At 42.5% G+C, this 25,815-nt stretch overlaps 3 protein-coding genes and 2 pseudogenes across 9 annotated transcripts in view; 2 read left to right on the top strand and 3 right to left on the bottom strand.

Annotated features, from left to right (window-relative positions):
• Window positions 1-3,704, top strand: part of ZNF512 (zinc finger protein 512) — a 36,292-nt gene extending 32,588 nt beyond the window's left edge. For 4 of the 6 annotated variants that reach the window (XM_027765773.1, XM_006162142.3, XM_014593133.2 and 1 more), the window contains one exon: window positions 1,717-2,025. In XM_027765773.1, coding sequence (XP_027621574.1) covers window positions 1,717-2,025 — 309 coding nt within the window. Of the gene's footprint in view, window positions 1-1,716 lie in introns of all 6 variants that reach the window. The other 2 variants (XR_003546788.1, XM_006162140.3) reach the window with 2 other exon arrangements.
• A 2,096-nt stretch (window positions 3,705-5,800) lies between these two features.
• CCDC121 (coiled-coil domain containing 121) lies at window positions 5,801-8,537 on the bottom strand. Its single transcript, XM_006162139.3, has 2 exons — window positions 7,959-8,537; window positions 5,801-7,485 (listed from the first exon to the last, which is right to left on the bottom strand). Exons 1-2 carry the CDS (start codon window positions 8,492-8,494, stop codon window positions 6,600-6,602), a joined length of 1,422 nt encoding a protein of 473 aa, XP_006162201.1. The 5' UTR covers window positions 8,495-8,537; the 3' UTR covers window positions 5,801-6,599.
• Window positions 8,538-8,650: 113 nt separating this feature from the next.
• GPN1 (GPN-loop GTPase 1) overlaps window positions 8,651-25,815 on the top strand; it is a 21,408-nt gene continuing 4,243 nt past the window's right edge. Inside the window, exons 1-12 of one of the 2 annotated variants that reach the window (XM_006162138.3) lie at window positions 8,651-8,834; window positions 9,502-9,595; window positions 13,475-13,514; window positions 15,025-15,091; window positions 16,061-16,098; window positions 19,206-19,284; window positions 19,500-19,594; window positions 20,594-20,639; window positions 21,366-21,512; window positions 21,989-22,071; window positions 24,140-24,179; window positions 25,665-25,755. In XM_006162138.3, coding sequence (XP_006162200.1) covers window positions 8,700-8,834; window positions 9,502-9,595; window positions 13,475-13,514; window positions 15,025-15,091; window positions 16,061-16,098; window positions 19,206-19,284; window positions 19,500-19,594; window positions 20,594-20,639; window positions 21,366-21,512; window positions 21,989-22,071; window positions 24,140-24,179; window positions 25,665-25,755 — 955 coding nt within the window. In that variant the 5' untranslated portion in view covers window positions 8,651-8,699. Of the gene's footprint in view, window positions 8,835-8,924; window positions 9,348-9,501; window positions 9,596-13,474; window positions 13,515-15,024; window positions 15,092-16,060; window positions 16,099-19,205; window positions 19,285-19,499; window positions 19,595-20,593; window positions 20,640-21,365; window positions 21,513-21,988; window positions 22,072-24,139; window positions 24,180-25,664; window positions 25,756-25,815 lie in introns of those variants that run through there. The other variant, XM_027765782.1, reaches the window with a different exon arrangement.
• Window positions 10,821-11,520, bottom strand: LOC102503336 (myosin light polypeptide 6-like; annotated as a pseudogene).
• Window positions 11,940-12,639, bottom strand: LOC102467986 (myosin light polypeptide 6-like; annotated as a pseudogene).

Genomic DNA, 25,815 nt, shown 5'->3' with positions numbered 1-25,815 from the left:
GAATCATGGAGTTAAAATGCTCTCTAAAATTAGATGTGTAATTGAATTTTTCTGTGGAAGTATTTGTAATCACCGTAACTGAACATTCTTATTTGAACAATTGAAATTCTTGTTATATAGTGATCTCTATATAGCTATACTTTCTAGTAGTATAATGTCTTTCTATAACCTGGTTTTTTTTAAAAAAAGAATTACTTAATTTAACTTAATTGTATTTATTTTATTTATTCATTCATTTATTTTAATTTGGACAGACAGAGACAGAGAGAAAGAGAAAGTGGGAAAACAAATCACCAGGTCTGGGATTTGAACTGTGGTTGGCCATGTGGGTGTGTCCAGCGTCTTAACCACCACACCACCTGCTGGTTCCCTTATTTAAATTTGACCGGAGAGTTTGAGAGAGGGAAAGTGAGAAAGCAAGCTGCCAGGTCCGAGACTCAAACTGTGGTCGGCCATGTGGGAGTCCAGCACCCTAACCACCACACCACCTGCCGGCCGCTTGTTGTTGTTTTTAAACAGCAAGAGGGCACATGTGCTCACCAGAGAGATGGAAAGAGAGAGAAGGAGAAAGACAGAAGGAGAAAGGATGTCCCCCCCATGGGGTATGGCCACCCCACAGTCCCTTCCCTCTTTCTCCATCCTTTCAGAATGTAGGACACATGTATATACATGCCCAGCATGCTTTTCAATCCACCAGTCTGAGATTCAAGCCATAGTCAACTATGTCAGATCTGGCTCTTAATCCTAAAATATTAAACATCACCTTTTTTAAAATTTTATTTTTAAACAGAACATTTCAAATACATGAGAATAGCTTCAACAGTCATCATTGTATGGCCAGTCTTATTTTATTTATTACCTTACTCACTTTTTGTATCCCCTTGTTTTTGCCACAGGGTATGTAGGGGTATGTGCTCTCTGGAGAGAAAAAGAGAGAGAAGGAGAGAGAGAGAGCGAGCAAGAGAGAAAGTGAGAAATGATCCATCCCCAAGGGGGATGGCCACACTGCAATCCCTTTTATTCCACTCTCCCTGGATTTTGGTCATGCATGCACATACACCCAGGGTGTTTTTCCACACCACCAGCTGGCCCCTTAAAGGCACATTTTAGAGCACATTCCACATATATTTTCAGCTGTAAATGCTTCTTGCATTATGTTTTTCTAAATGATAAGGGCTTTTAAAGATATAATAATTTGTTTCAAATCAGAATCTAGAAGAAGGTCTATATACTGCTTTTGTTTAATTTTTTAAATTTTTAAAACTTCTTAAACTGAGGCTGAAAAAGGTTGAGTCATATATTTAAGTAATTATGGTCACAAAGAAACAGAGCTGGGATTTGCATTCAGGAGATCTGACTGTAAAATTTATACTTTTATCCATTACTCTGTCATAAAATATGTTTCTAACGGCTCAGTGCCTTATCCCTCGTGATGAGATTATACCAAAGGAGAGAAATGGATGGGATGATGCTAAGTAAACAGACTTTGTGATCATTTATTGAAGTACCCAGAATCGTATCTCACACAAAATGTGCTTATAGTAACCGCTCTGTATTAGATTTTTGTAATTAAAAATAGAGTTCTAAGGTGTGGTTCCTATCTGTTTCCTTCTTAATGTATTTTACTCGACATGCTTTTTACTATTCTTCCTAGACCTCTTTTTGTGCTCTGTACTGTGTTTCTGACTGGATGATGTTTCTGTTTTGTCTGTCTAGGATTGGTTTGTTGTAAACCCAACAACAACCAAAAGCTTTGAAAAGCTGATGAAGATAAAACAGCGGCAACAAGAAGAAGAAAAGCGGAGGCAGCAGCACCGGAGCCGAAGGTCTCTACGAAGGCGGCAGCAGCCCAGCATTGAGCTTCCTGAGACAGAGCCAAGTCTTAGAGTAGGGAAGGGTCAGAAGAGGAATAATGAGGAACTGGTAGTGTCGACCTCCTGTAAGGAATCAGAGCAGGAGCCAGTGCCAGCACAATTCCAGAAGGTCAAGCCCCCAAAGACTAACCATAAACGAGGAAGGAAATAGGCAGTTAGTGTGAACGTGCTCCTAGGAGAGTGGATGTGGTGCTCTTGTCACGGGGAGCTGTGCGGGGAGGACTGGGTCATGGGGCTGAGTGAGGATTCTTCCAGCTGTTTGTCTAAGGCTGTGACTTGCTCAGCTCCTTCCTCCCGTGTAAATTTCACTGTCTTCCCTACTTACTCACATTCTCCCCCTTCCCTATTAGTAGGTTTTCCTGCCGTTCCTCATTGGAGTCCTCTCGTTTTTCTCTTATCTTGCCCAAAGAGCTCCCTCTTAAGCCGAAGTATAGGCCCCTCTTGCCCTGTACAAGACTGAGAAACCTGTTTGGTTGTCCTTTCCTTCCTGGGGTATAGAATGTTCTTGGAAGCTCCACTGATTTAGTAGCTGCTCATCATCTAGCTTATGAATGAATTCCACTTTTTCTTTTTTTTTTTTTAAAAAAAAAACAACATACTGATTTTATTTTTTTGTATTTGTGATATAATAAGACTAGAAGCTAGAACTGTTGTCACTCATGTAATAAGGTTACCTTGTCTCCTTGGGAAACAAAGTGTGGAGATTGTTTGTCTTCTCAGTATGATTTTAGGATTGCAAGTAAGAAATTGGACTTAGGGTAAAAAAGCTAGAACCTCTCACCCTGGTTCTACTGGGAAATACTTTGTTTGTATCAGGTAGCAGTGTCTAGACCCTCAGGCAAGAAAAGCAGCCTTAGGAGTGATGTATCCTAAACACTACACTGACTGGAAAGAAAAAGTAGAAGCAGCAATAAATACTGTCCCAACTTTCCTGGGGCCTGAAGCTTCACCTTCACCTCTTTTTATGATGGGTGGCCTCCTGAAGCTTGCTATTGCTCCCTTGGCTTTAAGGATTAAGAAAAACCACATTGCCCCTGGGTTTTGACACAGTGTCTTAGTGCTCCTGGTAATGCCACTAGGATCAGAAACCAAGGTGTGCATTCCTTCTCCCCCGATTTTACCTCACTAGTTAGTCTGCTCCCCACTAAGTCCTTGTCTATCTCTTGAGCCAACCTTTGTCTGAATTTTCTGAGAATATTGTCCTTCTGTCCTCTTTTATATATGGGGTTCTACCTTTATATCCTGAGACTTTGACACCAGATGTAGATATTAATCTGGAGCTTGAAAGAAAAAAATTTTTTTCTGTACCTCATGCCTTCTTGGTAATGTTTATGGGCTGTTTCTCTTTGAGGGTGGCTTTGTCTGGAGCATTGGTTAGAGCAGCTTTGTTGTCGTGTTTCTGGATTCTCTTCCCCCTTTTGCATAAATATTGGTCTTATATATTCTTGCCTATTTTGTGGCATAAGCCACGTAAAAAATTAACCCCGATACTGACAGGTACTACCTTTTCAAATTCTGAAAGGCTATTGCTCTTTAACTCTCTGTTCTCTGTGCACCTCCAAATAGCTTTAAAATGTGGGCTTTTGTGAAGACCACTTTAAAACAAGGGGGCATTGAAACCTGATTTGGGTACTGCCAGAATAGGTAGTTTTGAAACAAGTGAAAGACATGGGATATCCACTCTAAATTTTCATTGACAGTTGTGCCCTTAAAGCCCTTTCAGTAGGTGAGGGTTGTCAGGGAGGAGAAATGAAGAAGCTATTTAATTTCTGGTAAGATTGGGGGATGTTTGGCAATGACCGAAGAAATAAATTATCTCGACTAGAGTGATGTTTCTAGTTGTTCTTTGACTCCTACCTGCTATTTGACTTCTTGCAAAGACATAGTATGGGGGTAAGAAGATGACTGGAGATGAGAATGAGTTTGAAGGAAGTTTCAAATGCTGTTTAAAATGAATAATTTGATGGGGCCAGCAAATGGTGTAATGGTTACATCACTGAACTCCCATGTAGTCAGCCACAGTTCAAGTCCTGGGCCTGGCAGCTTGAACATGGTGGGCACATGTGTGTGCATGCCCGCAATCCCTAAAGGAGAATGGAGAAGGAATTATGGTGTGGTCAACCCCCCTGAAGGGGGGTGATTTCTTGCTTTCTGCCTCTCTTTCTGTACTCTATAGCAAAAACCTCTTAAAAGAACAGAGTAACCTGACATTAAAGTGAATTGGTTTAGGAAACTTGCCCAGTGTCATCCAGGGCCCCCCTTGCAGGCACTTTTCTTTTTTCTTCCCAAGGCCAGGAATCAGCAGGACTCAGTGTAGGCCCTCCTAATCACTACCAAGCTGTGTTTTTTTTTTTTTTTTGTAGAGGTTTTTACTTTAGGGCGCATGCGCTCCCCAGAAAGACAGAGAGACAGAAAGGGAGAAATCACCCCCCCAGGGGGGATGGCCATGCCACAATCCCTTCTTCTCCATTCTCCTACTGGGCATGCATGCACACGTGCCTGGAGTGAGTTTAAGCCACCAGATCCCAGACTTGAACCATGAATGACTACATGGGAGTCCAGCGACATAGCCATTGCACCAACTGCTGGTCCCACTAGTGAGTTTTTTAATGAATTTATTAGAATAACATAAACCAAATTTGACATTATTGAGTTATTTACTTAGTGGAGCAGTGTGAACTTTCATGCAGTTTATAAATTGGTACAATCACTTTGGAAATGGTTCAGCACCTATCTAGTGAAAGTGAAGATAGACTCTAAGACCGCAGTTTTGTTCCTAGGTATAGACAGAGAAAGCCTTCTTTTCCAGGTGTACCAAGTGACACAAACAAGAATGATTGTTTGAGGCTGGGTCTGTGGTACAGTGATAATGCACTGCTGGAGAGAAGCTGGTATTTACCACTGCCTGCAAGGCCTCTATGTTCATACGGCTGATAACCTTATAGCCTTGTCTTCTGCTCCACCCATCCCCCAGCTACAATCTAGCCACATGTACCTTTCTGTTCCTACTAAATCTGCTCATGGGACCTTTTCACTCACTGTTGTCTCTGCCTAGAATGGTTTCTTCCCCATTTTTTGTCCTGTAACCTGTATTTTATCACTTAGGTCTTAGCCTCAGTTTCACCCCAAAATATCTTTTCCATTGGAAATTATTTTCTGTAACATCACCCTGTTTGATTTTGTGAATCAGACAAAAAGTAGATTAAGATCTTCATTGGCTAACCTACTTATCACTTGGCAGTTTGGATTTCAAAGTACTTCAAATGATTCACTCCATAATGTTTTCAAGCCCTCACTCTGAAAGGGGCCAGCCACAAGTAGTGTAAAAGATGTAGTATCTGGGATGATAAGTAAAAATAAACTGAAATCAGATGGGGTTACACATCCTGAATTAGATCATCTGGACAGCAATGGCAGGAGGGGGATCAGCAGAACAGTGAGTCTGGGATCTTTCTGACTCCTTATCATTTTTAGGTATATATTTTCCTAGGATTTTTGCATCCATAGAGAACAGAATTTCAAATCAGCCTTGAATATCATGCTTTCCAAGTTCATTCTTTTTGTATTTGCAGCTTTTGAATTGAGGTATTTAGGTTATGGTATCTGCATGCCATCTAGAATCCTACCTTCACTAAAACTAGTCCTTTTATTTGAACACTAGTGTGACTAAGACTTGACTAAGGCTAGCGGGTGGTGTGGTGGATAAGGCACTGGCCTGCCATGTTTTGAGTTCCGGACCTGGTGGGTTGCTTTCTCACTTTCTCTCTTCACCTGGTGGCATTCTCTTGCTTTGTCTCTCTCTGGTGAGTACACATGCCCTACCGCAAATTAAAAATAAGTAAAATTAAGTGAATAATTCTTTAAAAAAAGGAATGAAGTAGAAAATGTTTTTATATTGGAACAGTAATAAAATCAATAGATATAGTCATAAGTAGGTTTTTATTATTTAGTGACAAAACTGATATTTAACAAATTATTAAAACTAGAAGTCAAAGGCATATTGAAGGAGAATCCATTTTATATATAAAATTAAAAATTCAGAGAATAATTTTAAAGTTTTCATCACTAACAACTTCTGAAAAATACAGTTAACCAAGTTTTCCCAGGGAAGAGCAGCATTTAAATAAAGCACTAGTCTAACCTCCATATGTCATAAATATAAAAATTACAACTTTTAAAAAGTCTGTACTAGTATAAGATACTATTTCTATATCTATTATGTGGGCATAAATATACGGCACACATTACGAAAGATACTTCATGTGCTAAAGATACTTATTGTCCAGATACTTGAAAATATATTTTCCTAAATAAGCAGAGACATTCAATCACTACTAGTTATTCTTTGAAGAAACATCTTCCCTTATATTCTCAATTTACTCAAAGCTAAAATTTTAGGGACTTTGCATTGGATAAAAAGTCATCCTGCTTTTGGCGCTTACTGGACTTACTGTTAACAGAGGGTTTTTTGTATTCTTTTCATCTATGAGAAAACTATAGGAGCTATCTGGTCACTGATGTGGACTTGAAGAAGAGCTTAAAAACACTACTTTTGTCTACTGAGTTGGCCAGAAGGAATAAGGATGATAAAGTTCATCAGTTACCAGGTTTATGTTCTACCTAAGAGTTCTTGATCCAGTTCATAATTGTTATGTCAGGAATTGTGCTGGATCAATCCTAGATCTGGTGCCGAGGGCCCCGGTTCAGTGTGGTCTCTAGAGCACCCTATTCTTTTAGGCACCAGTTATTCCTTTCTTGCAGCCGTTGCCTCCCTCTGCTTAAGCAATCCAGATACCACTGTTCCTGCTGTAATAGCTGCTTCTGATATTTTAACTGGCTTTGAGTAGCTTCCAACTTCTTGGATTGCAGAATTAGCTGTAGTAATTCCTTCTGTAACTCTTGGTTATCTCTGCCAATGCTGCTGTAGAACTGAAAAAAATACTGCTTGACTGCCAACTCCAAGGCATGGTGCTGCTTCTTCAGCTCCCCTTTTCTCTTTCCTAACTGGCACACATTTGGCTCACTCAGTTGTTTCTCCAATAATGCTTTTTCCTGGAGAAGCTGGACCTGTGCTTGCTGTTTCTTTGTAGCTGTCTCAGCTTGGACTTTTTTTTTCTTCTCCTGTAATGCCTGTATTTCTGTCTCCTGTTTCTCTTTCAATACCGAAATGTCCCTCAGTGCCTGCAACTGCTGCTTCAAATTGTACTGGATCTTTTCCTTCTGCAAGAGCTCTGTTTTAAGCTGTGAAGTCTGCTTTGCGTATCTGGAGGCCAATTCTTGTCTCCTTTGTTCAATCTCCTCACTTTTTTGTAAGTAGTTGTTCCATAGCTTCTCAGGTTGTCTTTTATACTCCTCAGTTTTGTCTGTCAGGTATTTCAGAAAGAATTTGTTTTCAGCCTGGACAGTTGACTTTTCCTTGCGTAGCTGCCTGGTGTCCTCCTTTAGTGGTTCCTGCTGGATTTGAGCTTGTTTTATTTCCTGGTTTAGCTTCATCAACTGCACAGTCTTTTCTTTAAGCCTCACCCCTGTCTTTGTTAGCTTCTCTGTCTTGAAAAAATTATTCATTAAACTAAGATATGGTGGAGGGGACCTAGTGCGTCCCTCAGTATACCTGAAGGAAAAATAAATGGTACATTCCTTTATCAGTTCTTAATGAAAATTTAGGAAATAATAAAAAATGCAGAATTGTCTTTTATTCATACATAATGTTTTTAAGCACCCTTTATATTGCAGGCACTGTGCAAAGCATGGGGAATACAGCCAGGGGTAAAGATGAGGGTACCTGTATAGCTTACAGTTTAAAATATGCATTCACTACATACGCAAAGCTGCATTACCTGTTTTAAAAAACAGAAAACGGGTTCAGAGAGTTTAAGTGACTTCCCCACAACTCACACCGCTATCAACTGGCAGTCAGGGTATGAAAACCGGATGTTATAATTTACTAAACTGTAGCAGCTACAAAGGGCTACAGAAACAGGCTGGGTTTTTGGGAGTAGGAAGTCTTCCCGGTTCTCACAGGCTCTCTTACCCTCTCCATCGAGGCCCCTCCAGCGAAGCGGGAAGCTCCCCTTCAGAACCTACCTGTTCCAGAACTCCAAGAGTTCAACCTCAACATCAGGGCAACTGGGTAGTTCACCCAGAGAGACTACTGAGGAGCGGGCAGTAGTGTCGGGTGTCTGCAACTCACGGGAACCAGGTCGAAGCGCGCAAAGTTCTTCCAGTGGCTTGGTTCGGAGCTCTACGGGTCTCGGGGCTGCCCAGCGTCCCCGGACGTCGCACTCCGCCCCAGTCGCGGCTAGTCCAGTCCTGAGCTGTTTAACTTTCTCAGTTGCTGAATAGGCCCTAGCAGCCCGTCCTTCCGCGGCGCCGCTCCCGGCCCTCTGCGGGCGCAAAGAAAGCCGCACGCTCTTTTTCGTACTGGGAGAGACCTGCGCTTCAGGTGCCATCTCGCTTCGCCCTTCTGGCGGCCAGGGCTTTGCCCTTTCCAGATTCTGCCCTATCAGGGTCCGCGCCCCCTTTCCTGGCTCCCTCCAGCCCTGCTCCACGTTGCCCGACGCCCCCACTTCTCCGTAGCTAACGCTAGTCGGCCCCCAGGCTACGCCCGACCTGGAGTACATACTCGGGGCCGGCCGCGCCCCCTCGGCCGCCCTCGCCACGCCCCCTCGGCCTCTCGCCACGCCCCCCCTCGCCACGCCCCCTCGGCCTCTCGCCACGCCCCCTCGGCCACCCGCTCGCGCTCCGCTTTCCGCCGTTTGGATCCGGCTCGACTTCCTAGCCCATAACGGCGCGGAAGCCTCTCTAGCCGCGCGGCGTCTCTATGGTATGGTGGGCGGAACCAAGCGAAAGATGGCGGCGCCCGCAGCTGTAGCGGAGCTTCAGGCTTCGGGCGGTCCTCGACCCCCTGTGTGTCTGTTGGTGTTGGGAATGGCGGGGGCCGGGAAGACCACTTTCGTACAGGTGACGTACGCCATGCCGGCGTAGCGGGGGGTGCATGACAGGTCGTCTGTGGCGGGCGGAAGGCCAGGGAAAAAGGGAGGACGATCTGGCGAAGTTGGAGGGTACCGGCGCGTGGCATTTGAGGACTTCTCAACTGCTGTTCCTTCCTCGGCTCAGCCTTCTCAGGCCCTAACCTGAGTTAATTAAGCCTCTGCTGTGCGCTCTCAGTGCGTACTTGGTACAGGTTACCACGCAGTGCTGGAATTGTCTTGCTAATATTTAACACCGCCGGCTTCTACTTACAAGTAACTCTAGAGAGTAATCCAGTTTCAGCGCACAGATTTTCGGTGAAGATTTGCCAAAGAATTATTTCTTGTGCTCCTACCGTGTTCCAAGCATGAAGGATACAGCGAAGGAGATTAACGGCCACTTTCATGAAGCTGAAAGAGAGAGAAAAAACTCAAGCAATTACATAAAAAACTAATTTGGGATGGACAGTAGAGGAAGCTCTGTTAGATGCGTGATTAACAAAAGGTAGCATTTGAACCGATAGTTGAACATTGGAAATGGACATAGGGGGTGGATATTTCAGGTAGAAGGAAATACATGCAGACATCAGGCATGGTTTAGTAAAGGAATGGAAGTCCTCTCTCGTCACCTCACCTCTAACCTTCCCATATCTCTGCAGAGGCTCACAGGGTACCTGCACAGCCAAGGCTCTCCACCTTATGTGATCAACCTAGACCCAGCTGTGCATGAAGTCCCCTTTCCTGCCAATATTGGTGAGTAAACTACCATAACTTTGATGAAGTGCCTCAAAGAAAATGAAAAGCCTCTAGTCCGCTGGTCTTCAGTGCCTTCCTTTTTCATTTCTCCTCATTTTTTTCTTCTTATTTCCCTTGGATTTGCTTGAGTCCCTAAACAGTGTTCTTTCTTTTTCACATTTCTCTCTGTTTACTTCTTTTGTTTTTCCTAAAAACGATTTTCTTTAGTGGCCAGAGAGTGCATACATCCACCACAGAGAGAGGGAGCACTCCCACAATAGGGCGTGGTCATGCCATGGTCGTCTCTTCTTCATGCCTCTAGTGCACCAAGATTTTTGTCATCGATGCATACACACCCAGCTTGTTTCTCAAACCTTCAGGATGGGATTTGAACTCCAGTTGGCCATGATCCAGCTCCCAACGCACAGTGCTAAGTCACTGTACTAAGGGGTCAGCCATCCTAAATTTCTTTGTTTTCATCCCACTCATCTTTATCTCTCCTCTTTCTGACATTAGTGCACCAGGCTATTGTTATTTGGGAAAAAGAAGCAAAAGAAAGTCAGTCCTTTCACTTCTGTGCCATAAACCCTTTAGCAGACTGTTGTACATAAACTTTTCTCATTTAGTTTCTTTTTTCAAAAGTTGGTCAGAGTATAAGGGTTCTTATGCTATAGATCATTCCTTGATGTGTAGATCCTTGTTTTTACTCCTAAAATTATGTGGGAAAATGTGCATATCTATGCAAATGTGCCTTGTTCTGAGGAGTGGTTCCCATTTTTTTTTTTTTTTAAGTTTTTGCCTTAAGGCGTGTGTGTTTGCCTAGAGGTAAAGATAAACAATTCGAGGAAAGTGAGAAATCACCTTCCAAGGAGGATGACCACACTGCAGTCCTTTCTCCTTTCTTCTCCTGGAATTTTGGGCATGAACTCATGTATTTCAGTGTGAGTTTCATGCTGCCAGGTACAGGACTTAAACCACAGTCCACCTTGTGGGAGTCCAGTACCTTAAACACCACACCATGTTTTGGCCCCAAGGTTCCTAATTTTTTTTTTTAAGTCTTTAAATTTTATGTATTATTATTGTTTTTTAATTCACCAGAGAGAGAGAGAGAAAGAGAGAGAGAAAAACAGAGAAAAGGAAAGTGAGAAAGCAAGCCGCCAAGTCCTGGACTCAAACCATGGTCGGCCACGTGGGAGTCCAGTGCCTTAACCACCATATCACCCGCTGGCCTAGTTCCCAATTTTGATAAGACTGTATTTTTTGGGGGGAGGGTGGAGTGGGCACAGAGAGCAAATTTATTTGGTGAATGCTGATGGCAAACATCATCCTGGAGACATAAGGTGGGAAAGATGCTGTGACCAGAGAGCCTGGGATGCTTCAGGACTAGACAGAGAGTCTCGCACAGAGAAAGTCACAGGATCCTGGGGATACTGGGGGTGTTCTCAGCCATTCAGCCCCATATGGATGAGCTCTTTGTAGTTGATACAACCATTGCTATCCTCATGCCCTCCCACCGACATCTCTTCCTCTGTGTCATCTCCCCCAGTGTGACAAGGACATTCCAGATTTTAGCACCCATGACAGTTCTGTTCTCTTCCTTGTCAAACTCCTGAAGGCCTTCAACATAATCATCATAGGTGCCACGGTCCTTGTTCTTGGCCACTGTCTGCAGCATGGACAGGAAGTGTTCAAAGTTTAGCACCTGCACATTCATCTCGTCACTCTTGGGGTTCCCCAGGACCTTGAGTACCTCAGCATTGGTGGGGTTCTGGCCCAGGGCCCTTGTCATGTCCCCACACTGGCTGTATAGAATCTTGTCATCTCCTATCTGGTTAAATAACTGAAAGCCTTCTTGAACTCAGTAGTCTGGTCCTCATTGAAGTCACACATCTTAATGGCTCAGCTCTGGGGGACCTTTTCCAGACTTTTCTTTTTTTAAAGAAAGAATTATTGGGACCAGCAGTTAGCATAATGGCTATGTTGCTGGGCTCCCATGTAGTCAACCACGGTTCGCATCCCTGACACGGTGGCTTAAAACTCATGCCAGGCGCATGTGCGTGCGTGCCCAAGATCCCAAGAGGAGAACAGAGGAGAAGGGATTGCACTTGTGGGAGTCCAGTACCTTAAACACCACACCATGTTTTGGCCCCAAGGTTCCTAATTTTTTTTTTTAAGTCTTTAAATTTTATGTATTATTATTGTTTTTTAATTCACCAGAGAGAGAGAGAGAAAGAGAGAGAGAAAAACAGAGAAAAGGAAAGTGAGAAAGCAAGCCGCCAAGTCCTGGACTCAAACCATGGTCGGCCACGTGGGAGTCCAGTGCCTTAACCACCATATCACCCGCTGGCCTAGTTCCCAATTTTGATAAGACTGTATTTTTTGGGGGGAGGGTGGAGTGGGCACAGAGAGCAAATTTATTTGGTGAATGCTGATGGCAAACATCATCCTGGAGACATAAGGTGGGAAAGATGCTGTGACCAGAGAGCCTGGGATGCTTCAGGACTAGACAGAGAGTCTCGCACAGAGAAAGTCACAGGATCCTGGGGATACTGGGGGTGTTCTCAGCCATTCAGCCCCATATGGATGAGCTCTTTGTAGTTGATACAACCATTGCTATCCTCATGCCCTCCCACCGACATCTCTTCCTCTGTGTCATCTCCCCCAGTGTGACAAGGACATTCCAGATTTTAGCACCCATGACAGTTCTGTTCTCTTCCTTGTCAAACTCCTGAAGGCCTTCAACATAATCATCATAGGTGCCACGGTCCTTGTTCTTGGCCACTGTCTGCAGCATGGACAGGAAGTGTTCAAAGTTTAGCACCTGCACATTCATCTCGTCACTCTTGGGGTTCCCCAGGACCTTGAGTACCTCAGCATTGGTGGGGTTCTGGCCCAGGGCCCTTGTCATGTCCCCACACTGGCTGTATAGAATCTTGTCATCTCCTATCTGGTTAAATAACTGAAAGCCTTCTTGAACTCAGTAGTCTGGTCCTCATTGAAGTCACACATCTTAATGGCTCAGCTCTGGGGGACCTTTTCCAGACTTTTCTTTTTTTAAAGAAAGAATTATTGGGACCAGCAGTTAGCATAATGGCTATGTTGCTGGGCTCCCATGTAGTCAACCACGGTTCGCATCCCTGACACGGTGGCTTAAAACTCATGCCAGGCGCATGTGCGTGCGTGCCCAAGATCCCAAGAGGAGAACAGAGGAGAAGGGATTGCAGTGTGGCCATCCCCCCCAGGGGGTGATTTCTCACTTTCTGTCTCTCTCTGTCTTTCTGGCGAGCGCACATGCCCTATGGCAAAAACCTCTCCAAAAAAAAAAAAAAAAAAAAAGTCATGTCTGCATTGCCTTTGTTACCTGTAGGTAATTAGTAAGAAATAAGCTTTTTTTCTTTTTGATTTTAGCTCCCTTTTTCTGTGCCTATGGCCACTGATATTTAAAATGTATGAAACTGTCATCTTATCTCAGACCATTTATAGCATAACTTAAGAGCTCCTGGCCTAACATTCTTCATGGGTTGCTTGGCAGTTATACTTTGTAAGGAAGGAAACCAGTGTGAAGGGGAAGGAATTGATAGAAGAAATGCTGATTCCTGAAAGGCTAGTTTTAGTTTCATGCTGATAGGGAAGGTGCTTATGGGAGACCTTTTGCTCTTCTGTTCTTTCTCCTCAAGATCTCGCTGCTTTTCCTATCACAACTCAATGATGTTAGTGAAAAAATTTAGAAAACAGATGTGAACAGTAACTCAGATACCAAGAGAAGCACTTATCTTTTTTCCTCAGTGGAAGCAGAGATGACTGGAGAGACCTGTTGGCCTAGGACCTTGTGGGTGGGAGATTTTAGACCGTATTGTTTCTTATATATTAAATGCATTTCTCTTTGTTTTCCCCCAGATATTCGTGATACTGTGAAGTATAAAGAAGTCATGAAACAGTATCCTTTTCTACAACTACTTTGGTGTTCATTGATTCTTGGCTAGTCACTGTATATTTTATGACAGTGAAAGAGGGTTTTTGCCTTTTCTTGCAAAACATTCAAGCAAAAAGCATTGACTGCTTTTAAGTAACTTTATTAGGAGAATGGAAGGTGACTATGGGAGAGGTATTGTCGGTGACCGGAAATACCATTTCAGTTTGTGATTATGGGTCCCAGAAGGTAGGACAGTCTTGGAGGACAGATTTCTTTAGGCTGGGAAACTCAGAAATGAGTATGTTTAGTTGGATGAATTAGAACTTTGCTATGTGAAAATTATACGTTCCCTGTATGTAAGTCTAGGTAGGAAAGCTAATTACAATCATCAGGTTGCTTGATTAGTAAGGATCAGAGCAAGGAATATTATATACATGATTTTTTTTTTCTTTACTTAAATTTGTCAGAGAGAGTGGGCACTCACTGGAGAGGGGGAAAGAGGGAGAAAGGGAGACTAAAGGAGAAGAAGGGCTGGCAGGTGGTGCGGTGGTTAAGGGTGCTGGATTCCCATTTGGCCAACCGTGGTCTGAGTCCCGGACCTGGTGGCTTGCTTTCTCGCTTCTCTCCCTCCTTCTCTCTCTCATTCTGTCCTTCTCTGGTAAAATTAAAAATAAATAAAATCATTCTTCTAAAAAACAAGAGAGAGAGAAACGAGGAGAAAGCACTCCCCTCCCCCCAGGACATGGTTATGCCAGAATCCCTTCTCCATTTTACCCTCTTGGGATTTGGGACACACATGCATATGAGCCCTTTGTGTTTCTGGAGCCACCGGGTCTGGGACTTGAACTGCATGGTCAACCATGTGGGATGCAGATGTCCTAACCACCATGTCATGTGTTGGCTCTAAACATGATATTGATGGCAAATGCTGGTAGGCTCTCAGTGTCTCATGTATCTGTCTACTACATTTTGGTCACTTTCTTCATTTTGCCTGGTGTCCTTAAAATGATAAGTAAGATCTCCATAAATATATTTATTTTGGAGAGTTTTTTTTTTTTTTTTTCCATAGGGTGAATGTGCTTGCCAGAAACACAGAAAGAGGGACAGAAAGCGAGAAATCGCCCCCCAGGAAGGTTGGCCATGCCACAATCTCTTCTCCATTCTCCTCTTGAGATCTTAGGCACGCACGCACATGTGCCTGGCACCAGGTCTGGGACTCGAATCACGATTCACCTCATGGGAGTCTAGCGACATAGCCATTATGCCAACTGCTGGTCCCAACCTCCATAAATATTTACTATACATTTATGTAAGGTTAAGGCATATATTGGTTGTCAGAAAAGTCATGACCTAGGTTTTCTGTTTTTCTGTGCAAAAATGCATTATGACTTTTCCGACAACCCTATTGTAGTCAAGGATTAGATTGTTAGGATCCATTAATAGAACACTGATATCATAATGAAGTTTGTTTGAATTATAGTCTAGGTATGACTTTTAATGTATAAACAACTTGAATCCTCAACTTAGTGTCTAGATATGGACTTGGGCCCAATGGTGGCATAGTGACCTCACTCAATCTCTTTGCGACCAGATTTGATCAGGTATGTCTGTCTTTACTAATGTAGACATGGCTATATAAAAACCTATGGCTTTTCTTTTTAGAGATTTTTGCTTTAGGGCATGTGTGTTCACTGGAGAGACAGAGAAAAACAGACAGAAAACAAGTCACTCCTTAGTGTTGGGGGTTGGTCACAACTTCTCCTCCATTCTCCTCTTGGGCTCTTGGGCACACATGCACACGTGCTGGCATGAATTTAAGGCCACCAGGTCTGGAACTTGAACCGTGGTTGACTGTGGGGGAGTCCAGCAATGTAACTGTTACACCATCTGCTAGTCCCCAAACCTGTGACTTAAATGCCTTAGGATGACCACATGGTAAAGAAGAGCAGCAAAACTAAGTATAAACGTAGAAAATAAGTAGGCATTCTGTGTAGACAGGGAAGTAAACCGAGTGGATGATCAGTGTTGTGAGGCACTAAACGTTTAATTTTTGCGATAGCCAATAAAACAGAAATCCAAGTGATCTGGGTTCCTTCCTTGACCTGTCATTGCCTTACAGTATCCCCTAAGGATGGAATGAGGGTACAGGAGTGGGCTGGACTAACAGGCATGGAGTAGATGAATAATGGGACTTCTTACTAGTGACAAATATTCGTCATCCTTTAGGTTATCTTTGTCCCCTACTTCCTTAAGAGTGTTTTATAACCATTAGTTCTTTACTCTGATGTCATGCCATGAGACAGCTATTAAAATTTACCAACATGCCCAGAGATATGACTAGATAGTGACAAGTTGTCTTTAGCTTCTCGGGTCCTTTGTGCTCAGGATGTTGTTGCAGCTGCTGAACATCAGGCTATACTTCGGTTCAGTAAGCTTATTTGGTGTCCTGAGATTGAGAACATGGATTCAGTCGGTGATGGTGTCTATGAGGCGTGCCAGCCCAGAGAATGTGCTCTCTGATTTTACGTTGAAATCAGATCCTGTTGTAATTGGTTATCTTTTTCTTCTAGGTGATGAAATTTATCGAGAAAGCCCAGAACATGTCTAAGTAAGCAGTTTCAGTTTCATTTTTAAAAATTTGCTAGAGGGTGTTTGAACTCATGAGAGAGAGAGAGAGAGAGAAACCACCCACCCCAGTGAAGTGTGGTCATGCTGAAATACCATCTCTATTTCTCCACACTGTCAGGATTTGGAGCACACGCACACACATGTGCCTGATGTCTGTTTCAAGTTGCCAGATCTAGAACTCCCAACCATATGGGATTTGGCCATTTGGGATCTGTCTCACATAATCACTAGGCCACAGGCTGGCCCATGATATCAACGAACACTTATTTATTCTATAGTTTACACATTTCTGTGCTTTTGGAGGATCCTAGATATCATCAAACTCCAAGGAGTTATAGATTGAAATTAAACCATTAGAAATAAAAAGGACAAGAAAATCATTAATGTACTATATAGTACAGAACTGAATTGAATATTATCCTACTCCCAGTTACTGTGGCCCCCAATTTATATGCATGACATAAGAATTTTGATAATTTGTGAAGTTCAGTTGTCTACCTGCCTTCTCTTGGAAAATCATACTTGTTGGCATTAAAACCTCTGAAATACCTTTCTAACTCTTATTAAAATGCTTAACATTTTATGTGCAACATATAAAAAGAATAAGTTCAGAGGAAATTATTAATTTTGAAGGTATCAAAATATAAAGTAGTATTTATTTTTATTATTGCCCATAATTGGCTATTGTTACATTTTCAGTAGGTTTACTTTAAAAAAAAAAAAAAAGAATTTATTGTTTTGTTGGGACCAGCAGATGGTGTAATGGTTATATCACTGGACTTTCATGTAGTCGACCACGGTTCAAGTCCTAGACCTGGCTTATGCCAGGTGCAAGTGTGTGCATGCAAAATCCAAAATCCCAAGAGGAGAATGGAGGAGAAGGGATTGTGGTGTGGCCATCCCCACTGGGGAGGTGATTTCTTGCTTTCTGTCTTTATCTCTGGTGAGCACATGTACCCTATAGGAAAAAAATCTCTCTTAAAAAAAAAAAAAAAAAAAAAAGAGAAAAAAGAAAGAAAGAAAGAAAGAAAGAAAGAAAGAAAGAAAGAAAATTTATTGTTTTGTTAAAAAAAAAAAAAAAAAAAGAGTTCAGGGCCAGCAGGTGGCATGATGGTTAAGGTTCTGGATCCTACATTGCCAACTGTGGTTTGAGTCCTGGACCTGGTGGCTTGAAAATGAACTCAGGGGGACCAGCAGATGACGTAATGGTTACATTGCTGGACTCCTACTTAGTCTACCACAGTTTGAATTCTGAACCCAGTGGCTTAAAACTCATGCCAGTCACATGTGTATATGTGCCCAAAATCCCGAGAGGAGAATGGAGAAGAATGGATTGTGATGTGACCATCTTCCCTTTAGGGGTGATTTCTTTCTTTGTCATTCTGTCTCTTTGGCGAGGCATGGGTCCTATAGCAAAAATCTCTCTCAAAAAAAAAAAAAAGAAAAGAAAAAAAATCAATGCTGGTTGCATGTATGTGTGTGCCCAACACCCGGAAAGGAAAATGGAAGAGAAGGAATTGATTTCAGTGTGGCCATCCCCCGGGGGGTGATTTCTCACTTGCCCTCTCCCTCTCCAGTAAGTACATATGCCCTGTGGCAAAAATCTAAAAAACAAAAACAAAAAGATCCCACAACTGTGAGCTCATTATGTTAAAATCATGTATAATATTTAAAAAGATAAAATTATTTCCCTACTGGTGCCCACCAGCAATAACTATCATTATTTATTGACTATCACTGTGTATGGATTTAGACATTTTTTTGTACCACACTTGTATTTTTAATTCCATTTTCCCATGAACTTTCTAAAGTACTCTCATATACATAGAAGGATGGATGGTTAAAGGGGTTTTTTATAAAAATGAGGTTATAACAGAGGGAGTTTTCTAAAGTAACAGCTTTACTGACTGCAAGTTACATACCATAAAGTTTACTCTTTATGTAAAGTGCACAGTGGAGTGTTCTATTGGGTCATTGGAAAAGTCACAACGTATTTTACTGGTTTCCTGTGCAGAAATGCTTCATGACTTTTCCGACAACAAAATGCTACATTTGCAAAGCTGTGCATTGATCACGACTGTCTAATTTCAGCACATTTTCAGCATCTCCAAGAGAAACCATACTATTCATCCATTTAAAGTTTACAGTTTGATAACTTGTAGTATATTCACAGAATTGTGCAACCATCACCATGAATAATTTTAGAACACTGTTGGCACCTCAAGAGGTATACTTTAGCTTGTATTCCCCTAGTCCTCCATTCCTCCCTCCTCTCTTCCTCCTGTGCGCCCATCCTGCACCTCCTTATTCCTGAGTTACCAGATGGTTTCACAGTAGATTTACAATCTGGTTTTCCTTCTTTCTCTTCTGTGATGCAATGTGTTTCTGTAACTGTCACAGTTTTCCCTATAATCATTTGCGGCAATTCATGGTCTGTGCTCCTGCCCATTAGCATGAACAAAGTCTGGGAGAGGGTCTGGCAGGTGGTGTGGTTAGGGTGCTGGACTCCCACGTAGCTGGCTGTGGTTCGAGTCCTGGACCTGACAACTTGCTTTCTCATTCCCTGTCTTTCTATATTCTCTTGTTAAATTGAATAATAGTAATAAATAAATAAAATTAAATAATTCTTTAAAAAAGTCTGGGAGAACATGGTCTGAAGTTTAAGGGCAATAGGATGAAGTTAGACTTGGCAAAAGACCAAGATTATTCTTTTTTTCTTTTTTTGGAGAGGTTTTTTTCTATAGGGCGCTTGTGTTCGCCAAAAAGACAGAGAGACACAGAGAGACAGAAAGCAAGAAATCACCCCCCCCAGGGGGATGGCCACGCCACAATCCCTTCCCCTCCATTCTCCTCTTGGGATCTTGGGCATGCACGCACATACGCCCGGTGTGAGTTTAAGCCACTGGGTCGGGGATGTGAACCGCGGTCGACTACATGGGAGTCCAGCGACATAGCCATTACGCCAACTGCTGGTCCCAAGACCATGATTATTCTAATCTTATAAGATAACCAGATATTTAGTGTTATATGTGATGGAATATCTTTCAGCAAGTATAACACTTCTGCTAATGGTCTTTCTTGGCACAGATATGTCTTGATTGACACACCTGGACAGATTGAGGTGTTTACCTGGTCAGCTTCTGGGACAATCATCACTGAGGCTTTGGTGAGTATTCTAGGACTTGTTTCTTACACTAGGTAGCTGGGTTACAGTAGCTGGCTAGACTGGATTCGCATCTTTTATGTCTGAGATTCTGTATGAGAGGGAGTTGTAGAAGCTCTGCACATACCCTGTCTGAAGTGGTTTTCCATTATTAAAGATGGTAGGAAAAGAGTTTGGGACAGGTCATGTGCCCTCTGACACAGACTTTGATTCTTTAGGCATCCTCATTTCCAACGGTTGTCATCTATGTAATGGACACATCACGAAGTACCAACCCAGTGACGTTCATGTCCAATATGCTCTATGCCTGCAGGTAACTGATTATTGGTGGACATGGTATCCCATCAAAGTAGGAGGCCTTCTTCTCTCTTCTTCCCTTTTGCTTCTGAGTCCTTTCTGCTGACTCTTCAGTGGCTATGGATTAGGGAGGGTCAGAGGAGAAAAGAGGCCCATGTGCTATTGGCATTCTCTCTTACCACCTTCTGATCCTCCTCCCTTGCTTGGTACAGAGATACTGGTAAGAGAAATAGGAATCTTCTGGGTTTTGTTCCCAGTTGAACCCAAGGCTAAATAGAATAGAACCCTCTGATCTGCATACTGCTTTTATGTGTTATATGATAGGTAGGGTGAAATTATAATATGGGGAGATACTATGAATAAAGTGATATAGCCATCATTTTAAAATGCACCGGTTTGCCCCAAAAGTGGTGCCATTAGGAAAGGAAGGACAGACCCCCTTAGAATATGCTACTGCATTAAGACTGAGGAGCAAGGCAGACCATTATTAAAACTGAGAGAATTTAGTTTGGGGATACACAAAAGTCCTCACCAAACATCAGTCTCTCTTGACTAGGGATGCCCTTTGTTGGATGCAGGATCCAAATAGAAATCCCTGATCCAAATGGACATCCAATGATTCATGGCATTACTTTATTTTCATATTGTTTAAAAGACAGTTATATGATTAGCCTGATTGTGGTAATCATTTCACAATGTACTACATGTATCAAAATACCACATTGTACATCTTAAATATTGGGTTGTTGGAAAAGTCATGATCCATTTTTGTATAGAAAAGCAAAAAAAATGTGTTAGGACTTTCCAACAACCCAATATATACAGTTGACCCATGAACAACAGGGGTTAGGGACAACAACCTCCCATGCAGTCAAAAGTCCACATGTACCTTTTGAAAGATAGATGATTGATCTGTAAAGTCTAGACTCATCCTCCTCCTATTAACCCCAGCAGATAGGCACCAGGCAAGAGTTTAAGTGCATTTTCTAATAATATCTTGTTATTTGATTTTCAGCATCTTGTACAAGACCAAGCTGCCTTTTATTGTGGTCATGAACAAAGTGAGTGGATCTATTCTGGTGTAAATCAACATTTCTTTTTCATCAGAACCTTGTTGGAAGGTTTAGATGGAGGAGATGGATTTTCAGATGGCTGGAGAACAATTAAGCTTTACTGAAACAAAGTCATAGGCATGTCATGCAGTGGATTCAATCAAATTGAATATCATATTCATTCAAAGTTATTTAAACTAAATAGAGTAACCTTCACCACAGAGAGGTTATCTCTCAGAATTAGGACTGTATAAATAGGGGAGGGACAACCAGCCTGTTGAAAGTGGCAATTTAAAAAGAAAAACAAAAACATGGCACCCATCTGTCATGTCAGCCTTTTGAGAGGCTGAGGTAGGATTGCAACATAGTTAGACTCTGTCTAAAACCGAACCAAACCAAACTTCCTTGTTGGTTGATAGGTAGGGTGCAGGATACTGCTTGACTTGAAAGCCTGTGATGTGTTGGCATCCACAGTGGCCTTGGTTATTTGGCAGTGGGTGGTGAAGGCTCTGCTTCAACTAAGAAGATTCTCTTCATTTAATTATACACACGCATGAATCTTGTCTCTTTGTGGCTTGTGGTGAGGGAGGAGGAAGTGGAGGAAGCAGGGAAAGAAATTATATGCTGTTCTCTTTGTCGTTACCACTTAATTTTTTTAGAAGGATAATTTTTTGCCATTGTCTAGTATCTAGCCTCATCATCTGGTTGCTGACAGTTGACTTCTCTCTGGTACAGACTGACATCATTGATCACAGCTTTGCAGTGGAATGGATGCAGGATTTTGAGGCCTTCCAAGATGCCTTGAATCAAGAGACCACATACGTCAGTAACCTGACCCGTTCCATGAGCCTGGTGTTAGATGAGTTTTACAGCTCACTCAGGGTAAACATACACTACCTTGTGGCATCTTAAGTAAGATTAGAAGTTGGGCCTGATAGCTGTGAGGGGGCAGATGAAAATAAGGGATTTTCGAGGTTTTAACATTAGAGGCATACTTTGAAGGAAAGTTTGAACCAAATCAGGTGTAGGTTGCAAGGAGTATGTTAATTGCCTAAGCAAAAGGCACCAAGAGAACAGAAAGTGCTTTGGTTTATTAGAGACTAGATGATAGGTCCTGCTATTTATTTGGTCCTATTTATATCTTTCTTATTCAGTTAATTCTTTATTTTTTTGTAGACTTATTTCCATGACTTTTGACATGTTTTGTTTTTTTGTTAGCTTGGCTTTTTGGCAGAGATTTCTCGAAGTGTCTAAACCTCCTTTTTGAAGATTTTATGATGATGGTACACCAAAAGAATGTACACCATTGAAAAACACACAGTGGCTTTCTATGTAGCGCTTTCCTTGCTTTTTGGCAGGTGGTGGGTGTGTCTGCCGTTCTGGGTACCGGCTTAGATGAACTCTTTGTGCAAGTCATCAGTGCTGCAGAAGAATATGAAAGGTGAGGATAAAGAGAAATTCTACTGATAACGTTCTTAATAACCTAATTCTGATAGGATAGCAGTTTTCCAGGCAAAGCATTTAGGGTTTCATTGTGTATTACATTTGCTTTAGTAAGTGTACTGGGTCTGACTACATTGTATGGTTAACAAGTCCCCATTAGCTTTTTAAAAAAAATTAAAGTACAGGGATCAGCAGTTAGCATAATGGATGGCTGTGTCGCTGGACTCCCATGTAGTCGACTACAGTTCGAGTCCCAGACCCAGTGGCTTAAACTCATGCCAGGTGCGTGTGCCTGTGTGCCGAAGATCCCGAGAAGAGAATGGAGAAGGGATTGCGGCGAGGCTATCCCCCCCCCCGTCGAGTCCTCCCCCCCCCCCCCGGGGGGTGGTGGGTGATTTCTTGCTTTCTGTCCTTTTCTGTCTTTCTAGCAAGTGCATGTGCCCTATAGCAAAAACTTCTCCAAAAAAAGAAAAGAAGAAAAAGAAAAAATTAAAGTGCAGGTGGTATAGCAGTTATGTTGCTAGATTCTCATGTAGTCGACCACGCTTTGAGTCCCAGACCTGATGGCTTAAAACTGAGGTCAGGTGCTTGTGCATGCATGCCCAAGATCCTGAGGGGAGAGTGGAGGAGAAGGGATTGCCGAGTGACTATCCCTTCAGGGAGGGAGATGGCAGTGATTTCTCACTCTCTGTCTCAACGTCTATCTTTGTCTCTTCAGTGAGCACATATGCCTTATAGCAAAAAGCTCTCTTAAAAAAAAAAAAAAGATTCAAGTCTGGGTTGAACATACCTAATTTAAAAATATGAAATCTGTAACTTTTTGAGCACTGACATGATGTCACAAAGATAAAATTCCACACCTGTCTGTCTCTCTGACAAGCACATGTACCTCTGGAAAAGTTTTCAAAAAATGTATTGAATGATTCTTTTTTTTTTTTTCCTTTTGACATAGGGTGCAAGTGCTCACTGGAGAGAGAGACAAAGAGAAGGAAAGTGAGAAATTACCCCCATAGAGTAGAGCTATGCCGCAATCCCTTCTTCTTCATTCTTCTCTAGTGATTCTGGGCACACATATACATGTATCCAGCATGGTTTTCAAGCCACTGGGTCCAGGACTTGAACGATGGTTGGCCATGTGGGAGTCTAGTGCCTTAATCACCATGCCATGCCTCTATTGGATGATTAAGAAGGAGTCATCACACTTTCTGTAAAGAGTTAGATGTAAATATTTTAGGCTTTGGAGGCCATATGAGTTGTCAGAACTACTCACCTCAGTCATCGTCAGACAAAAGCATCCATAGACAGTTTGGAGGTAAATAGGCGGCATGGCTGTGCTCTAATAAAATGTTATTTATAAAAACAGGCAATGGGCTGGATCTGGTCCTAAGGTCGTTGTGAGGATTGTTTGAGAGAATATGTGTAAAGCACTTAGTGCAATTGCTGACACATTAAGCACATTCTGTGACAGCAGTGGTTATGACTGTGTCATTGTTCCTACTAGAAGCCCATTTACTTGAAGGAGTGGAAGTCGAACACCTGTGTACTTTCCATAGGCCCATGACCTGAGAGGCTGCTTATTAGCATGCTCCTGTGCCTTCATATTTTGCAAAATCCTAACAACGTTGTGGTTTCCAGACACAGTATTTTGATTTTGACTCATCACACAGGGGAGTTTTTGTGTTACCAAAGCCTGGGGTAGTCTTTTCTGTGTCCTCTCACAGTTGTTGCTCAGGTAAACCTGTAATTATATATTGGACTTACCGAGCTCAACAGGTGTTCCCTTCTTTCACTCATCTCACATGTTCTCACGAAGGATGAGTTCATCAGTTATGGCCTCTCTAGTGTTAATCAGTCAGGATTTTGTCTCTTTCCTGGTTTTGGGGTAGAGGCAGCTACCTTGTTTTTTAGTTCCATACGGGTAGACTCAGTGATTAAGGCTTGGTAAATCTGTTCAGTGAAGTAAGATCTTTTGTTATTGTAGGTCTTGGGAACACAAGTGATAGGGATGGGAGCTAGGCAGAATAGATTATTAAGCAAAAGAATTTAGTATATGTTTTTCTTTCCAGGGAGTATCGCCCTGAATATGAACGTCTGAAGAAATCACTGGTAAGTAAGGAGGCTGTTTGTATACTTTAGGGCCATTTAAAATAACATCCTCAGTTATGGTAACATAAATAGTCTTGTGTAGGCTATCCGCATATCTTTAGTTTATATTTTAATTTTTTCAGTTTTACTGAGGTAAAATCGACTACTAAAATTGTTTTTAAATAATTTAAATTTGTAAATATATAGGTATATTTGGGCATTGAAAGACCCTCCCCCCCTTTTTTTTCTCTTTGTATTTGACTTTTCAAACATGAGGTATTTTTTCTTGTTGTATATGCTGAGTCCTTCTTATGCCCTCTCCAAGTCAATTTCCCCCCCAGGTTTTTGCCATAGGGCATGTGAGGTCATGAGAGTGAGACAGAGACAGTGAGAAAGAAAGTGAGAAATCACCCCCCAGGGCAATGAACACATCACAGTCCTTTCTCTATTCTCCTCCTGGGATTTTGGGCACATGTGCCTGATGTGATTTTCAAGCCTCCAGGTCCAGAACTTGAACCACAGTCAGCCATGTGGGAGTCCAGCACCTCAGCCACTGTGCCACCTGCTGACCCTCCAAGGCTAATTTAAAAGCCAGGTATGGAATTTTGTTTAAGAATAGAGAGGTGGGGAACCAGCACTTAGCATAATGGCTATGTCGCTGGACTCCCACATAGTTGACCACGGTTCGTGTCCCGGACCTGGTGGCTTAAAACTCACACCGGACGTGTGTGCGTGCGTGCCCAAGTTCCCGAGAGGAGAATGGAGGAGAAGGGATTGCGGCGTGACCATCCCCCCTGGGGGGTGATTTCTCGCTTTCCGTCTCTCTCTCTGTCTCTGTCTGTCTGGCGAGCGCACGCGCCCTATGGCGAAAACCTCTCCAAAAAAAAAAAAAAAAAGAGTAGAGAGGTGGTTTACAGCTCTTACGTTAAATGACCAAATGTCCTGTTCCTGTAGACTTCATAGGGGTCCTTTATTACTAGGCCCTCTCGCTATGTTGCTATGTCCATTTGAGGGTTTATTGTTGGATTTTTTTCATTTCATTCTCACAGGGCCCATGTACTTGCCAGAGAGAGAGGGAGAGGGAGCATGCACTCCCCAGTGGGGCGTGGTAACACTGTAGTCCCTTTTCCTCCAGCTCTCCATTATGTCAGGATTTGGGGCACCACACACATGCACCCAGTGTTTTCAGCTGCTGGAACTATGATTTCAACTGTGGTTGGCCATGTGGGATCCCAGTTCATTAACCCTAGGCTACAGGGCTGGCCTGGAGGGTTCTTTTGATGTTTTGCATCCAGTTTCTGAATCCTTTCATTAAATTCACAGAGCCCTCCAGACAATTTCTGCTATAATCTGGGCACAGTGTTTCTCACCTTATCAGCCATACTTATCTACCTTAGACTTAAGTAGCTTTTAATATTTGTTTAATTCCATATCTCCAGTTAGAGGTCTAGCATCTAACTCGGGGCTCCTTTTCGAATATGCTGACATTTTCCTCTTTGTATACAGGCCAGTGCTCAGAGTCAACAGCAGAAAGAGCAACTAGAACACCTTCGGAAAGATATGGGTTCTGTAGCCTTGGACACGGGGACTTCCAAAGGTATTGGGGGTGGGGAGTCTTCTGGTATTAAGAAAGTACACTTATTTCCACTCAGCAGGA

Source organism: Tupaia chinensis, unplaced genomic scaffold (assembly GCF_000334495.1).
Source record: "Tupaia chinensis unplaced genomic scaffold, TupChi_1.0 Scaffold139757_1, whole genome shotgun sequence".
Lineage (NCBI taxonomy): Eukaryota > Metazoa > Chordata > Mammalia > Scandentia > Tupaiidae > Tupaia > Tupaia belangeri.
This window is presented reverse-complemented; position numbering and strand designations above follow the sequence as displayed.

Excerpts from the sequence above, each read along its gene's own strand:
- CCDC121 (XM_006162139.3), bottom strand. The coding sequence starts at position 8,494 with ATGTACTCCAGGTCGGGCGTAGCCTGGGGGCCGACTAGCGTTAGCTAC. Across the intron at positions 7,486-7,958 it reads CTCTTGGAGTTCTGGAACAG|GTATACTGAGGGACGCACTA; the intron begins GTAGGTTCTGAA and ends TTTTTCCTTCAG.